The sequence below is a fragment of the Oncorhynchus masou genome, chromosome 6, assembly GCF_036934945.1.
Source record: "Oncorhynchus masou masou isolate Uvic2021 chromosome 6, UVic_Omas_1.1, whole genome shotgun sequence".
Taxonomy (NCBI): Eukaryota; Metazoa; Chordata; class Actinopteri; order Salmoniformes; family Salmonidae; genus Oncorhynchus; species Oncorhynchus masou.
Genome location: NC_088217.1, coordinates 28,930,482 through 28,947,164, shown reverse-complemented (window position 1 = coordinate 28,947,164; position 16,683 = coordinate 28,930,482). Strand labels below are relative to the sequence as shown.

At 43.5% G+C, this 16,683-nt stretch overlaps 1 protein-coding gene across 2 annotated transcripts; it reads left to right on the top strand.

Annotated features, from left to right (window-relative positions):
- The first annotated feature begins 282 nt into the window (after positions 1-282).
- On the top strand, positions 283-14,808 carry mettl1 (methyltransferase 1, tRNA methylguanosine). 2 transcript variants are annotated; one of them, XM_064968262.1, is made up of 6 exons: positions 283-455; positions 1,384-1,511; positions 4,330-4,514; positions 6,410-6,523; positions 12,558-12,659; positions 13,608-14,808. In XM_064968262.1, the coding sequence occupies exons 1-6, from the start codon at positions 376-378 to the stop codon at positions 13,722-13,724; spliced, it is 726 nt and encodes a 241-aa protein (XP_064824334.1). In that variant the 5' UTR covers positions 283-375; the 3' UTR covers positions 13,725-14,808. The 2 variants fall into 2 exon arrangements, with proteins under 2 accessions (XP_064824334.1, XP_064824335.1); XM_064968263.1 differs by lacking the exon at positions 283-455 and adding an exon at positions 484-766.
- Positions 14,809-16,683: the final 1,875 nt, after the last annotated feature.

Here is a 16,683-nt window from a genome sequence, read left to right as displayed (position 1 = left end):
TGTGACTATTAAGACAGATCGAAAACAGAAACAGCACATCCTTAAGGAATCCTTAATATTGAACAGGTAAAATAGAATAATGTCCAAATAGATGTGTCCTGGTGCAAATAAACTGGTATGCAACAGTTCTCTTTCATTGAGGTGAGAAACATAATGTAAACATTTGAATTGATACAATTCAGCAGTGGATCCATATTTATTAGCTATAGACGCGTTGGATGGCTTGTAGCACCACAACCAATTAAAATCCAGAACATGTGATCGTCATCTGGTGACGTTAAAAGGAAGCGACCGAAAACGAACACCGTTCGAGCGAAGTACATACGTCCTTAGTGCATTTCAATCTAATCACTAAATACTTAAATTAAAAACAAAATGAGCGTGTCGATGCCCCAGAAGCGATATTACAGGCAGCGAGCCCACTCGAATCCAATGGCAGACCACACGTTTGAATAGTGAGTCACTCGTCATTCCGTTTGGTAAAAAGTTTAGCAAGCTAACTGTTAGCTAGTTAGCTAACGCATGTTGCCCAAGCTTCTGGTCGATGTACTACTTACTGTATGTTGTAACTCATTTCACACCTCTGCTTTATATAGCAATAAATTGTCAAACGCAAAACGTTCTCTAAGCTAGATTGCTTTTACGCCTCTATGCTTCCGTGTGGAGTTTGTGTCGCTTGTTTAGATGCCAGACGACGGAACAGTCATTTTACAAGTCACAATGTTGAATAAACTCATTTGAACCTTTTCAAAATATCGATAGGAAAGTAAGTATCATTAAAACGACTTTCCAAAACGCGTGGCTTTTGGTTTGTTTATCACTTAACACAAGCTCACACATTTTTAAGCGAAAAGTCTGTTTAATAAAACCGTTCTGTGGTTATTTTTTCCAAAGTTTCCAACGTCATAAAGGACAACCAGCAGATTAAGTTCAAATGACAGTTTATACAACATTCTGGCTACACAAGTCCAATTGTATATATACATCATTGCACAAGACACATTACGAACATGTAAATGGAATAAAGGCTTTTCCTAATCCGCAAGCTAGCTTGCTTTTATGTCAGGAAGCTGGTATTAAGGAATAGGATAAAGTAATCCTTCTCACCCCCCCTTAAATGATTTAGATGCACTATTGTAAAGTGGCTGTTCCACTGGATGTCAGAAGGTGAATTCACCAATTTGTAAGTCGCTCTGGATAAGAGCGTCTGCTAAATGACTTAAATGTAAATGATTAAAGGCTACTTTTTGTAAACATAAAGAAAGTACTGCAAGTCAAATGTTGCTGATGTCATTTACATCTGTTTCACCTCGTGCTGGTCAACATTTGCTGAGGTATGTTGATTTCATACACACTTTTACCTATTTCACCATGACCTCTCAGCCCTGTCTGTCCAGAGGACATGGACTGGTCCCAGCTGTACCCGGAGTTCTTCAGTGACCACCAGTCAACCCAAAAGGCTGCACAAGTGGAGTTTGCAGACATCGGCTGTGGATATGGGGGACTTCTAGGTATGGGATGATCTTCTAATCCATATTTCCTCAGCCTTGTTACCCTAACTCCAGTCTTTATCATTCTCATGCTTACTAACTAAAATACTCAACCATCAATTGTTGACAGGGGACTGTCTGCTCTACACTGAAATTATGTGAGTGAGATGGTCCTTTTTAGGTGTTGTTTTTTGTACACTCAGTAACCAGTTCACAAATATGGCTTGATGCTATAGACAGTGAGTCACATGGCCTTGACTTGTTATATAAAACAGGCATTTAGGCATTCAGTTACTGTTCGCTTGAACATTAGAATGGCAAAAGGACTGACCTAAGCGACTTTGAGGGTGGTATGATCGTCGATGCCAGGCGCGCCGGTTCCAGTATCTCAGAAATGGCTGACAGTGTCTAGGGTTTACCAAGAATGGTGTGACAAACAAATAAAATCCAGTCAGCGGACGTCCTTTGGGTCGAAGGAGAATGGCAAGAATTGTGCACACTAACAGGCGGGCCACAAACAGTGGTGTGCAGAATGGCATCTCGGAAATCACAACTTGTTGGTCTTTGTCACGGATGGGCTGTTGCAGCAGACGACCACACCGGAATCCACTCCTATCGCCTAAAAACAAGAAGAACTTCAGTGGGCACGTGATCACCAACACTGGACAATTAAGGGCTTGTAAGTAAGTATTTCACGGTAAAGTCTACACTTGTTGTATTCGGCGCATGTGACAAATTAAGTTTGATTTGAATTGAGGAGTGAAAAAACATTGCCTAGTCTGACGAATCCCGGTTCCTGTTGTGTCATGCTGATAGCAGAGTCAGGATTTGGAGTAAGCAGCATGAGTCCATGGCCCCATCCTGCCTGGTGTCAACGGTACAGGCTGGTGACTGTGGTGTAATAGTGCAGGGAATGTTTTTGCCTGGCACACGTTAGGTCCCTTGATACCAATTGAGCAACGTATCCATTTCCCCGAAAGAATTCAGTCTGTTCTGGAGGAAAAGGGTAGTCCGACATGGTACTAAATGGTTGTACCTAATAAATTGGCCACTGAGTGTACAGTATATGTCTATTCCTGGATTAACTGAAAATATCATATTGTGTAGTATTTTCTCTGTGAATTTTTATTAGGATCCCCATTAGCTAACGCCGTAACATTAGCTAATCTTCCTGGGGTCCAACACCAATTAATAAGACATTAGGAAAAATTACAAATTAAGACTTTACAAACTATCACCAGTTTATTTCCTTACTTCATTTGCACACAGATTTTTCTGTTGTGTTATTGACTGTGTGTTTGTTTATTCTATGTGTAACTCTTGTTGTTTTTGTCACACTGCTTTGCTTTATCTTGGCCAGGTCAGAGTTGTAAATGAGAACTTGTTCTCAACGTGCCTACCTGGTTAAATAAAGGTGAAATTTAAAAAAATACTTTAAACATTTAACAAGTATACAATACAGACAATTAAAATACCTGACAGGAAACACATTTAACATTCAGTTGATGCTTTCTATTTGCTGTCCAGTCATATGGTCTATCACATTAGATGTTCTTTCTATTTCCTGTCCAGTCATATGGTCTATCACATTAATGTTTAGATTTTTTCCTGAAGGTGGATTAACTTTTTGCCTGAGAAATATGGATTGGTAAAGAGTTCCATTCAGCTATGGCTTTATATAAAACTGTAGATTTAAGGTGATTTGTCCCTGGGTTGTCTTAGATGCCCTGAATTTACCTGTCTGGTTTAGTGGTTATGCATGTTGCTAGTATGTACTACCTGGCCTGAGAATATAACATTCCTGAAGAAAATCATAAGACTGGATAGTAATTTGTTTTCAACGTGAAGCCATGAGAGATTCTGATGCATTTGGATAATATACGGTTAGAGCAATGAAGAGCTAATCTGGCAGCCCTGTCCTGAGCAATGAAGAGCTAATCTGGCAGCCCTGTTTAGAGCAATGAAGAGCAAATCTGGCAGCCCTGTTTAGAGCAATGAAGAGCAAATCTGGCAGCCCCGTTTAGAGCAATGAAGAGCTAATCTGGCAGCCCCATTTAGAGCAATGAAGAGCTAATCTGGCAGCCCTGTTTAGAGCCATTTAGAGCTTTTTAAAATCTTTCTTTGCTGCCGACATAAAAAAAACAAATTATTATGCCTTTGTATTGAATATACAGAGAAAATAACCTATAGAGATTAATGCAGGGAAAGCAATCTAATCGTATTTGTCACATGCACCAAATACAGCAGGTGTAGACATTACTGTGAAATGCTTACTTATGAGAACTTTCCCCAACAATGCAGAGTTAAAAAATATGAACAATGTGCAAAAAAGGAAACGGTAACACAATAAAATAACGAGACTATATACAAGGAGTACTGGTACGAGTCAATATGAAGGGGTACTAGGTAATTGAGGTAATATGTACATGTAAGTTGGGGTAAAAGTAACTAGGCAATCGGGATAGATAATAAACAGTAGCAGCAGCGTGTGAATGTGTATGGTGTTAATTTGCTTGTGTGTGTTGGAATGTCAATGTAGTACGTGTGAGTGCATAGAGCCGGTGCAAGAGAGTAATTGCAAATGGTAAGAGTAGCCACTTTTATCAACTGTCAAGCAGTCTTGTGGCTTGGGGTTAGAAGTTGTTCAGGAGCCTTTTGGTCTCAGGCCTGGCGATACTGCATGCTGTGCGAATCGGAGTATGACTTTTCAACATTCAGTATCCTCTCTTTTTCCACAGCCATCATTATCATAATAGACTGTTTTAGTGGTTCTTGCAACTCTTTTTTTTGGCCGCCTGTTCCCAGGTCAGATTAATAACCTACCTCCTCTCTGTCTCAGTGGAGTTATCCCCGCTCTTTCCAAAGCAACTGATTCTGGGCCTGGAGATCCGTGTCAAAGTGTCTGATTATGTCCAGGACCGTATCCGCTCCCTGCGTGCAGCAGAGACGGGCAGCTACCAGAACATCGCCTGCTTACGGAGCAACGCCATGAAGTACCTGCCCAACTTCTTCTCCAAGGGACAGGTACTTAACCATTCCCTCTCCTTTTCTGTCATATTTTACCCTTTTTTTCTGTGAAGTGTACTGTGACAAATTTGTTTGTAAAATACACTTTAAATAAATGATGATGATGAATGACATAGCCAGAGACCATCTGGGGTTGTCAGCCACATAACACAAATATTATTTATTTGTAGACACATCTGTCAAACACCACACCTCTAAATAGTACTGCACCTTAATCCCTTCAGCAAGTTTTCAAAGTGTTTTGATGCCTGGCAAAGATGCTCAAATTCAAATGGTGTTTGCTATACTTTTGTACAGCTTTCTGACCATTGGGCATTGAGGGTTTGTGAAGCTATCCAGCGTAGTAATTTTTAAATAAAGTGTCCTTCCTATCAACCACAATATAAATATTTCTAAACATGAAATGCCCATGTCTGTTTTAGGTAGTTTACAGCCCTCTAGTGGCAACAATAGGAAGTGTTTGATCAGCAGCAGTAGGTATCAATATGATAAGTTAAGAAACTTAGTTCTCGTGTCTATACCAGAGAGTAACAATGGCTAATGATTTCCAAACCTTATGTCACAACCCAGAGATTTTAGCCTCTAATGAATTTCTCAACAAAGGTGAAGCCGTGCCAGTGACCACATGCCAGGCGTCACATCAGCTGAGCATACACTAATCAGTATTTTACAGCCTAATAGTGGAGGGTTTATCCTTTCAATTCAACCCAATTAATCAGAATGACTTTGATAAAACAAGCACTAGCTTAGCCTACATAGTGGAACCTCCAGTACCAGGACTGAGTAACCTAAATCAAACTTTGTAAAGCACATTTAAAATCGCAGCACCGATTAGTGAAAAAATAAAAGTGAAAATATTACATGTAAAAGAAAATAAGAAATTATAAAATGTCACATTTTCCTTCAACTTCTTGTGCTGGAGTATAGCTCCTTGGCTGGGTTTGAATAGATACATTGACACGATGTGAGACATAGCAGACAGTAGTACATCAGGTAGGAGACAGTAAATGTGTTGATGCCGGAGGCTGACAACTGAAAGGAACGCGAAAACGGTGTAGATTTTATCTATGGAAGAAATAGCCCCACGGTACTATTTTCACCGTCTTGGCTGTAATGACATCATTGAGACCTGCCCATTCTGTGTAGAGGATTAAGTGCTTTGGAAAAACACAGACCGACCGACACACACACATTCTCTGTCATATGTACACACATAAACGGGAGCCCCTGAGCGATATTTGCACACCCACATACATGATGTCGTGTGGGTAGAAACGGCGCTACTCCCCAATATGTCTTCTCTCTTTGTTTCCCCTCAGTTTTTTACACTGTGCCAGAGCACTAATTAAAGTGTAGTTTCTTTTCCATTTTGTGAAGAGCGGGGCTGTCTCAACCCCCCTGGGGCGACGGCAGTCCTCTGTGATTATCCCCCCGTTTTCTGTCTTTACATTATTTATTTGAATTAATAAAAAAGATTGACCTGGAACAGTTTTTAATATTGCAACCAGACTAATAGTTGTGTACATCTTGTGAAAGAGAGGGGGACTTTATCTTAATAAAAATCCCTTAGAGGGAATTTCCACCTTTACAATCCGGGCTGCCTGACAACTGACACAAAAATATTATGAGAACTACAGAGAGCTGACTCTAATAACTTGATAGACTGGTTTGAATAATAGCCACATTGATACACTGGTTTGATACAAGAGAATATTTAGCACCATAGTCCTCGTTTTCACAAACTGGGAGAGTAGTACCAGAGAAAGTAAAAGCTGGAGGACTTCATTTATCTTTGTTTCTTCACTGAGGTCAGTTGAACTTGAGATGCCTGGTCTGTCTGTCTGGTTTTATTTGCATTGTGACCATTTTGTTTTGTTGATTTCTCTGTTCAGCTCAGTAAGATGTTCTTCCTGTTTCCTGACCCGCACTTCAAGAAGACCAAGCACAAGTGGAGGATCATCAGTCCCACTCTGTTGGCCGAGTACGCCTACACACTGAGAGTAGGGGTAAGGACAGCGCATAGTACCCCTACACACTGAGAGTAGGGGTAAGGACAGAGTATAGTACCCCTACACACAGAGTAGGGGTAAGGACAGCGCATAGTACCCCTACACACTGAGAGTAGGGGTAAGGACAGCGCATAGTACCCCTACACACTGAGAGTATGGATAAGGACAGAGCATAGTACCCCTACACACTGAGAGTAGGGGTAAGGACAGCGCATAGTACCCCTACACTTTTTGATCCTTCGATGTCGGCTCTTCCTATCATTGTGAAGCAGAATTCACCAAGCGTTGGATTGTTCATGAGAGTAGGGGTAAGGACAGCGCATAGTACCCCTACACACTGAGAGTAGGGGTAAGGACAGCGCATAGTACCCCTACACACTGAGAGTAGGGGTAAGGACAGCGTACCCCTACACACATATGGATACCCCTACACACTGAGAGTACACACTGGAGTATGGATAAGGACAGGGCATAGTACCCCTACACACACACCCTACACACTGAGAGTAGGGGTAAGGACAGCGCATAGTACCCCTACACACTGAGAGTATGGATAAGGACTGGGTAAGGACAGCACTTAGTACCCCTACACACTGAGAGCATAGTACCCCTACACACTGAGAGTAGGGGTAAGGACAGCGCATAGTACCCCTACACACTGAGAGTAGGGGTAAGGACAGCGCATAGTACCCCTACACACTGAGAGTATGGATAAGGACAGGGCATAGTACCCCTACACACTGAGAGTAGGGGTAAGGACAGCGCATAGTACCCCTACACACTGAGAGTATGGATAAGGACATAGTACCCTACACACTGAGAGTATGGATAAGGACCCCTACACACTGAGAGTAGGGGTAAGGACAGCGCATAGTACCCCTACACACTGAGAGTATGGATAAGGACAGAGCATAGTACCCCTACACACTGAGAGTAGGGGTAAGGACAGCGCATAGTACCCCTAAACACTGAGAGTAGGGGTAAGGACAGCGCATAGTACCCCTACACACAGAGTAGGGGTAAGGACAGAGCATAGTACCCCTACGTTTAAATTTGTCATTTAGCAGATGCTCTTATCCAAAGCAACTTACAGTTAGTGCATACATCTTAAGATAGCTGGGACAACCACATATACACAGGCATAGCAAGTACACTTTTCCTCAAAGTAGTCGAGGTGAGGAGGGGGATTATTTAAGATACTGTTTTAAGAGGTAGAGTTTCAGGTGCTTTCAGAAGATGGGCAGGGACTCTGCTGTCCTAGCTTCAGTGGGAGGCTGGTTCCACCATTGGGGTGGCAGGATAGAGAACAGCTTGGACTTGGCTGAGTGGGAGTTCCTCCCCTAGGGGTGAGGGCCGAGAGACCAGAGGTGGCAGAATGGAGTTCTCGGGTTGGGGTGTAGGGGCAGTTCCTCTTGCTGCTCTGTAGGCACACACCATGGTCTTGTAGTGGATGCAAGCTTCGTGTGGAAGCCACTGGAGTGTGTGGAGGAGCAGATAAGTTGCAGGGGTTTGATGGCGTAAGCAGGAAGCCCAGCCAACCGCGAGTTGCAGTAGTCCAGGCGGGAGATGACAAGTGCCTGGATTTTCCTGTGTGAGGGAGGGTCGTACTCTACGGGTGGTGTAGAGCTTGAACCTGCTGGAGTGAGTCACTGCTTTGATGTTTGCATAGAACAACAGGGTGTTGTCCAGTGTCACGCCAAGGTTCTTTGTACTCTGGGAGGGTGACACTGGAGTTGTCAACTGTGGTGGAGAGATCTTTGAGTGGGCAGGCCTTCCCAAATCAAATCAGAATCAAATCAAATTTTATTTGTCACATACACATGGTTAGCAGATGTTAATGCGAGTGTAGCGAAATGCTTGTGCTTCTAGTTCAGTAATAACCAACAAGTAATCTAACTAACAATTCCTAAACTACTGTCTTATACACAGTGTAGGGGATAAAGAATATGTACATAAGGATATGTGAATGAGTGATGGTACAGAGCAGCATAGGCAAGATACAGTAGATGGTATCGAGTACAGTATATACATATGAGATGAGTATGTAAACAAAGTGGCATAGTTAAAGTGGCTAGTGATACATGTATTACATAAGGATACAGTCGATGATATAGAGTACAGTGTATACATATGCATATGAGAAGAATAATGTAGGGTAAGTAACATTATATAAGGTAGCATTGTTTAAAGTGGCTAGTGATATATTTACATCATTTCCCATCAATTCCCATTATTAAAGTGGCTGGAGTTGAGTCAGTGTCAGTGTGTTGGCAGCAGCCACTCAATGTTAGTGGTGGCTGTTTAACAGTCTGATGGCCTTGAGATAGAAGCTGTTTTTCAGTCTCTCGGTCCCAGCTTTGATGCACCTGTACTGACCTCGCCTTCTGGATGATAGCGGGGTGAACAGGCAGTGGCTCGGGTGGTTGATGTCCTTCTGGATGATCTTTATGGCCTTCCTGTAACATCGGGTGGTTTAGGTGTCCTGGAGGGCAGGTAGTTTGCCCCTGGTGATGCGTTGTGCAGACCTCACTACCCTCTGGAGAGCCTTACGGTTGAGGGCGGAGCAGTTGCCGTACCAGGCGGTGATACAGCCCGCCAGGATGCTCTCGATTGTGCATCTGTAGAAGTTTGTGAGTGCTTTTGGTGACAAGCCGAATTTCTTCAGCCTCCTGAGGTTGAAGAGGCGCTGCTGCGCCTTCTTCACGATGCTGTCTGTGTGAGTGGACCAATTCAGTTTGTCTGTGATGTGTATGCCGAGGAACTTAAAACTTGCTACTCTCTCCACTACTGTTCCATCGATGTGGATAGGGGGTGTTCCCTCTGCTGTTTCCTGAAGTCCACAATCATCTCCTTAGTTTTGTTGACGTTGAGTGTGAGGTTATTTTCCTGACACCACACTCCGAGGGCCCTCACCTCCTCCCTGTAGGCCGTCTCGTCGTTGTTGGTAATCAAGCCTACCACTGTTGTGTCATCCGCAAACTTGATGATTGAGTTGGAGGCGTGCATGGCCACACAGTCGTGGGTGAACAGGGAGTACAGGAGAGGGCTCAGAACGCACCCTTGTGGGGCCCCAGTGTTGAGGATCAGCGGGGAGGAGATGTTGTTACCTACCCTCACCACCTGGGGGCGGCCCGTCAGGAAGTCCAGTACCCAGTTGCACAGGGCGGGGTCGAGACCCAGGGTCTCGAGCTTGATGACGAGCTTGGAGGGTACTATGGTGTTGAATGCCGAGCTGTAGTCGATGAACAGCATTCTCACATAGGTATTCCTCTTGTCCAGATGGGTTAGGGCAGTGTGCAGTGTGGTTGAGATTGCATCGTCTGTGGACCTATTTGGGCGGTAAGCAAATTGGAGTGGGTCTAGGGTGTCAGGTAGGGTGGAGGTGATATGGTCCTTGGCTAGTCTCTCCACGCACTTCATGATGACGGAAGTGAGTGCTACGGGGCGGTAGTTGTTTAGCTCAGTTACCTTACCTTACCTCTCTTCCCCGGAAGAGAGGCTCTGTCTTGTTGAGCTTGAGGTGGTGGGCCGACATCCAGGCTGAAATATCTGCTAGGCACGCAGAGATGTCAGAAGGGGGAAGGAGAAAAGTAGTTAAGTGTCACCCACATAGCAATGATAGGAGAAAGACCATGTGAGGATATGAAAGAGCCGAGTGACTTGGTGTAGAGAGAGAAGAGACGACGGCCTAGGACTGAGCCCTGGGGGACACCAGTAGGGAGAGTATGTGATGCAGACACAGATCCTCTCCACGGCACCTGAAAGGAACGGCCTGCCAGGTAAGATGCAATCCAAGTGTGTACAGAGCCTGAGACGCCCAGCCCTGAGAGGGTGGAGAGGAGGACCTGACAGAGCCTGAGAAGCCCAGCCCTGAGAGGGTGGAGAGGAGGATATGATAGTTCACGGTGTTGAAGGCAGTGGATGGATTTAGGAGGAGGAGAACAGAGGAGAGAGTCAGCTTTGGCAGTGTGGAGAGCCTGAGAGAAGAGCAGTCTTGGTTGGAGAAAGAGGTCAAGGCGTAGCCTATACACTGAGAGTAGGGGTAAGGACAGAGCACAGCGTATGGGAGGGGGGTTCATCAGGGGCACCCAAAGTCAACATTTGATTTAGGTAGGTGGTTGAGCAATGGCTCTTCAGTTCCCTTTTCCAACAGCAAGACATATGATACATATGAGAGGACAGTACTAGCTACATTGCATACATGGCCTGGAATTGACATAACCCTCACTTTCTCTCTATCCTGCTCATTTGTCTATTCCCCCCCCCCATGTTTCATACCTGTCAGATTTGTGTGGGGCTCTTGGTGTCGGTTCACTGTGGCAGCGAGGAGAGACTGAGGATTGGGAGAACAATGGGAGTCTTGTGTGTGTGCATGTGGGATTTTAATGTGCTCACGTGCGTCCGTCTGTAGGCTCTACCATTACACTCAGCAGCACTGACACAGGGCCCATGCCAGACACTGATCTCCTCTGGGGGGTGGAGAGGAGAGCTGTCTATAGAATTTCCTCTACGGCAATTTAGACTACAACATCGATCCGCCCGAACACACTCACACACCTCCATCACACCCTCCCCCGCGTCCAGGGCTCCCCACCTCCTGGCCTCAACTTGAACGCTACATCACTGAACTAACATACGGGCTCTGTGCAAATCTATGCCATCGCTTAGTTTTCCAAGAAAGCCCTGTTCTAATTATACTATCTGTCCATGCTCCAATGTAAACTACAATGACACAGGTTATAAACCTTGATGTTGGCGTTGGGTTATTTCTGTCCTTTTGAGGAAAAAAAGAAACCTTTGCTCTTCAAAGTATTTAAGGCCACCACACTAAGGCATGTTTCAAAGAAAATGTTATTGGTTAAATGCTTACTTATGAGCCCGTTCCCAAAAATGCAGAGTTAGAAAGTGAGACAAATAGTAGCACAATAAAATAACAATAACGAGGCTATATACAACAAGTATCAGTACCGAGTCAATGTGCAGGGGTACGAGGAAGTTGAGGTAATACATTATGTACTGTACATGTCGGTAGGGGCAAAAGTGACTAGGCAATCAGGATATATAATAGAGTAGCAGCAGCATATGTGAGAAGTGTGTGTGTGGGGTCAATATGCATGTGTGTGTGAGCTTATGTAGTGTGTGTTGGCGTGTCAGTGTAGTATGTGTGTTCATGGGTAGCGTGAAGTGAGTGTGCATAGAGTCAGTGTAGTATGTGTGTGTTCATGGGTAGCGTGAAGTGAGTGTGCATAGAGTCAGTGTAGTATGTGTGTGTTCATGGGTAGCGTGAAGTGAGTGTGCATAGAGTCAGTGTAGTATGTGTGTGTTCATGGGTAGCGTGAAGTGAGTGTGCATAGAGTCAGTGTAGTATCTGTGTGTTCATGGGTAGCGTGAAGTGAGTGTGCATAGTCAGTGTAGAAAAAAATTGCAATAAATAATAAAGGGGATCAATGTAAATAGTCCAGGAAGCCATTTGATTAACTGTTCAGCAGTCTTATGGTTTGGGAGTAGAAGCTGTTCAGGAGCCTTTTGGTCGCAGACTTGGTCCTCCGGTACCGCTTGCAATGCAGTAGCAGAGAGAACAGTCCATGACTTGGGTGGCTGAAGTCTTTGACAATGTTTGGGGCCTTCTTCTGACACAGCCTGGTATAGAGGTCCTGGATGGCAGGGAGTTGGACTGCAGTGATATACTGGGCCGTACGCCTACCCTCTGTAGCACCTTGTGGTTGGATGCCGAACATTTGCCATACCCAAGTGGTGATGAAGCCATTCAAGATGCTTTCAATGGTGCAGCTGTATAACATTTTGAAGATCTGAGGGCCCTGACAAATCTTTTCAGCCTCCTGAGGGGGAAGGGATGTTGTCGTGTCGTATTCACGACTGTGCTGGTGTGTTAGGTTCTTACTGATGTGGTAACTTGTGGAATAGACACCGGCGAGAATGCGGTTTTAACTGCATTCAGGATTAGTCTCACCCACTGTATAAACTTTAATTATGAGGACATTGTGTTTAACTCTTGTTTTGTGTTTCCCAGGGTTTGGTGTACACCAACACAGACGTGGAGGAGGTGCATCTCTGGATGCTAAAACACTTCAGTGAGCATCTGCTGTTCACACGTGTCCCCAATGCAGAACTGGTACGATGACCGACATTTTAGACAGTCCTTCTCAACAATTAATATCGATTCTGTTTTTACTTATGTAATACTTTGTCATAATATTTATCATAGAGAAGCCAACCTTGAACCCCATGTGAGAAATTGATTGTAACAAAGAAGTGAAACTCCTTGGGCCGGAGTTACACAAAGCAATTTTCATGCAAATCTGGTTGCTTGTAACTGAATTGCTTCTTGATTGCTTTGTGAAACACCCCCCAGCAACTTGTTTGCATCCAGTTGCAACTTTTCCACTTTGTGCAACTAGTTGTGTACAACAACAAATCAAAGCAAATGCTTTTGTAACATGATCCATTTCGAAGGTTCGGAAACTCTGACCCAGTTGTCATGTCAACAACACAGCTGTCAGTGCTACAGTAAACCCGCGATCAAGGTGGACACAAGACATTTGGTAGCTAGTTTGATAAAACAGTACTGGCATTTAAGTTGTACAGACAGTATTTTGTCTAAATCAATCATACAATAATTAAACGGAGAAACAAATGATTTGTGAAATCATGATGTAATGCAGCAGATGACAATGGGTGAGTTTAGAATTCTCAAACCATATGGAGGAATGATATGACAAAAGCAGCTTCAATTTGATTGGCTGTTGCATTTATTCTTGTATCAGCAAATTTGCTTGTAATTGTCATTTGCAACCTGCTAAGCTTAACTCCAGCCTTACGTTCAGAACTAGATTTTTGTGATGTCCAACAATCTTCCTACTTTCCAATTTGGAAAACATTGTCAGCATACTTACCAGTATCATACCATTTTTATGCGGTCACAAATATTTACCAGATTAGGAAACCTGGTAAATGAGACAATCGACAAATAGTAATTTTACTATTAAAACCCCCAAAATAGTCATGGTAATTTTGGGGTGGCACTCTTCAGACCCTTCAAAATTGTCCCTTTGTTTGGCAGGTTGATGATGTCATCATCAGTCGCCTGGGAACATGCACAGAGGAGGGGAAGAAGGTGCAGAGGAATGGAGGGAAGAACTACCTGGCAGTTTTCCGGAGGGTAGAAGACCAAAACTGAAACCCCAGTATTACAGACATCTCAGATGGTTAAACTGAACATTTTGCCTTTCTGATAGGAGTACCAGCTCTTCCCATGCAAGGACAGACAAATGGATGACCAAAATGACTGCTAGCAAAGATTGTCTATTATATTGGCAAGATAGTCAAGTGACTCCTCTAAAAATGGAAATACATGTCCTCAAAGATGGAAGGCAGGCCGGTGGAGGCGAGATTAGGTGGGACCATTCTAGGCAATGAGAGAGCAGATATGAGAGAGCAGATATGTGTGAACAACATGCCATAGAGACAGAAGACTCGTCTTTGTATCTATGCCATAAGTGTCTGTGACAGTTTGGGCATCGCCATCTTTAAAGTAGTCAATTTGTATCTTCTTCATTGGCTGATTGCTCCCAACTAATAGGAATCCCCACCCAGTTGACTACTTTAAAATGGTGTAAGCCCTCAATTGCAATTTCCATGCTAAAAATGGTTATCCATGATGAGTCCTCTATCACTGACAACAGGCTGAAATGTTGCCGAAATGCCATGTCCACTTGTATCCGTTTATTCGTAACAACCAAAACAATTACGAAACTTCTATTAGATAAAATAAGCCATACGTAGAAAATAATCAATAAAAAAAAGTGTTTACCAATTTCGACACTCATTGACCTTCATACAAAGATTCCTAACTTCGGTGCTTATTTTCATGGCTGGATTTTGGCCTGAATAAAACCTCTCACATTGCCTCTTCCTATCTACTGCTAGGTTTTCTCCAGGGGTAAAACTGGGCTTGTTCATCCCAATTGGTAGACAGTAATATGAATGTGTGGTCATTGGTCAAGGGTTTAAATGGCCAAACTGAAGCATCCACCATGACCTTTTGTGCCTGAGTTGAGATTGTGATTCTCTGTTTTATGTATTGTTTTTTTTACTTATGCAAGAAGATCAACACTTTAACCATTATTTATACTCAAAACCTGTTGCTAATTAATACTGCTCACAAAGGCATGCTAAATTGGAGATTCATCTGCAATGAAGCTTTGTATTGAGTCATTATACTTTCATGACAGCATGAATAAATATTTATTTTTCTCATTCCACTTTTTTCCCCCACCTTTTTAATTGTGGGATGCAATCACTTGTTCCGACCATCTGCCAAACGTTGACTGCTATTTTGGGGTTTTGGTTGAGCCTCCGAGGCTTTTTCTGTTCCAACTTGACAGGGGAAGTGTTGGTTTTGGCTTAGAGCCACTAGTGTTGGAGACTTCACCCTAAATAAAATGAGAGAAACATTGAAGTATAACAGTCATAGATTGAGTTTGAGGGAGACCAGGAGAGGCTTCAGCTAAAACATAGAGGCTTCTTCATTATCTGAAAAATCTGGAAGCATTTGCCAAATAATGTTAATTGCAGTTATTTAATGCAAAAGTGCATTGACTTCTTTCTGCATGTTACAATGGATGACACAGCTAATGGTATCCCAAATGTTTTGCAGACAGTAAGAAGTTTATTGAATGTGTATTGTCTGTAAATGTACTTAAGAATGCACTTGCTGTCTGAGACCTACAAGAATCATCCCATAACATATTCAGTTGGCTCTGTCCTGAGCAGGGAGAGAGGAGATTGGAGGCATCTGCTTCGAGCAGCATCTGTGTTCTAAATGTCACCCTATTCCCTACATAATGCTCTACTTTTAACCAGTGCCTTATGGGCCCTGGTCAAAATTACTGCACTATTTAGGGATTAGGGTGCCATTTGGGTCACATCCAGTGGGCCCGTTTAAACTTGAAGTTGGACTTTGCCAGGACTTTGGTCCTTTCAATCCACACTGGTATATTATTCCTGAATCAGGATCAAATGTGTTCATTCAGCACACCTTGGACCATATGGTTTGAAGCATGTCTGTAGAAAAGCCAGAAACGGGATGGTGCAGGTTTGAAATTAGCCTGTTCTACCGCTGCAGGGGGTGTTGGCTAGGAACAGGACAGCACATGCCTCAATAGAGGAACTCCACAGTCAGGAAACCAGGGATGGATACAGTCTGAAATCTCAGGTTCCCTTTGAGTACTTTGGTACAACACAACTATGGGCAGTCTCACTATCGCAACTTTGATTGAAGAACAAAAATCCCACCTGACAAGGCCAATGAAATCGGCCTTCCACAGCCCCGCCTTCCACAGGTAATAAACGTGAGGCTCAGATTAATTCCTTAAATTCTTCTGCTCTTCACCTCATTGTGAGCAGGAACGATTCAAATCTAATTTTATATGTCAAATGCCCCGAATACAAATACTGTGAAATGGGATGCCCTTAGTTTAAAAAAAGTAAGAACAATTTGCTAAATAAACTCAAGGAGAAATAGTAACACAAAATAACAATAATGAGGCTATATATAAGGGTACAGAGTCAGTGTTTGGGGTACAGGTTAGTCAAGGTAATTCAGGTAATATGTACATGAGGAGTAAAGTGAATATGCATCGATAAGAGTAGCAGCAGTGCATGTGGATTTGAGTGTCAGTGTAGTATGTGTGATTGTTTGGTTACTGTCCAGTGTATGTACATGGAGCCTGTGCTCCATGAGAGTCGGTGCAATAAATATGAATAAAATAAGGGTAGTCATTTGCTTAACTGTTCAGCAGTCTTCTGGCTTGGGGGTAGAAACTGTTAAGGAGCCTTTTGGTCCCAGACTTGGCCCTCTGGTACTGCTTGCCGTGTGGTGGCAAAGAGAACAGTCTATGACTTGGGTGGCTGGAGTCTTTTGACAATTTTTAGGGCTGTCCTCTGACACTGACTAGTATATAGGTCCTGGATGGCAGGAAGCTCAGCTCCAGTGATGTCCTGGGCCGTAAGCACTACCCTCCGTAGTGCCTGTGGTTGGATGCCGAGCAGTTGCCATATCAAGTGGTGATGCAACCAGTCAGGATGATCTCGATGGTGCAAATGTAGAACTTATTCAGGATCTGAGGTCCCATGAC

Bases quoted from the DNA above. Each gene is read 5' to 3' on its own strand.
- mettl1 (XM_064968262.1), top strand. From the start codon at position 376: ATGAGCGTGTCGATGCCCCAGAAGCGATATTACAGGCAGCGAGCCCAC. The intron at 1,512-4,329 runs GTATGGGATGAT...TCTCTGTCTCAG, and splicing joins TGGATATGGGGGACTTCTAG to TGGAGTTATCCCCGCTCTTT. The intron at 4,515-6,409 runs GTACTTAACCAT...TTCTCTGTTCAG, and splicing joins ACTTCTTCTCCAAGGGACAG to CTCAGTAAGATGTTCTTCCT.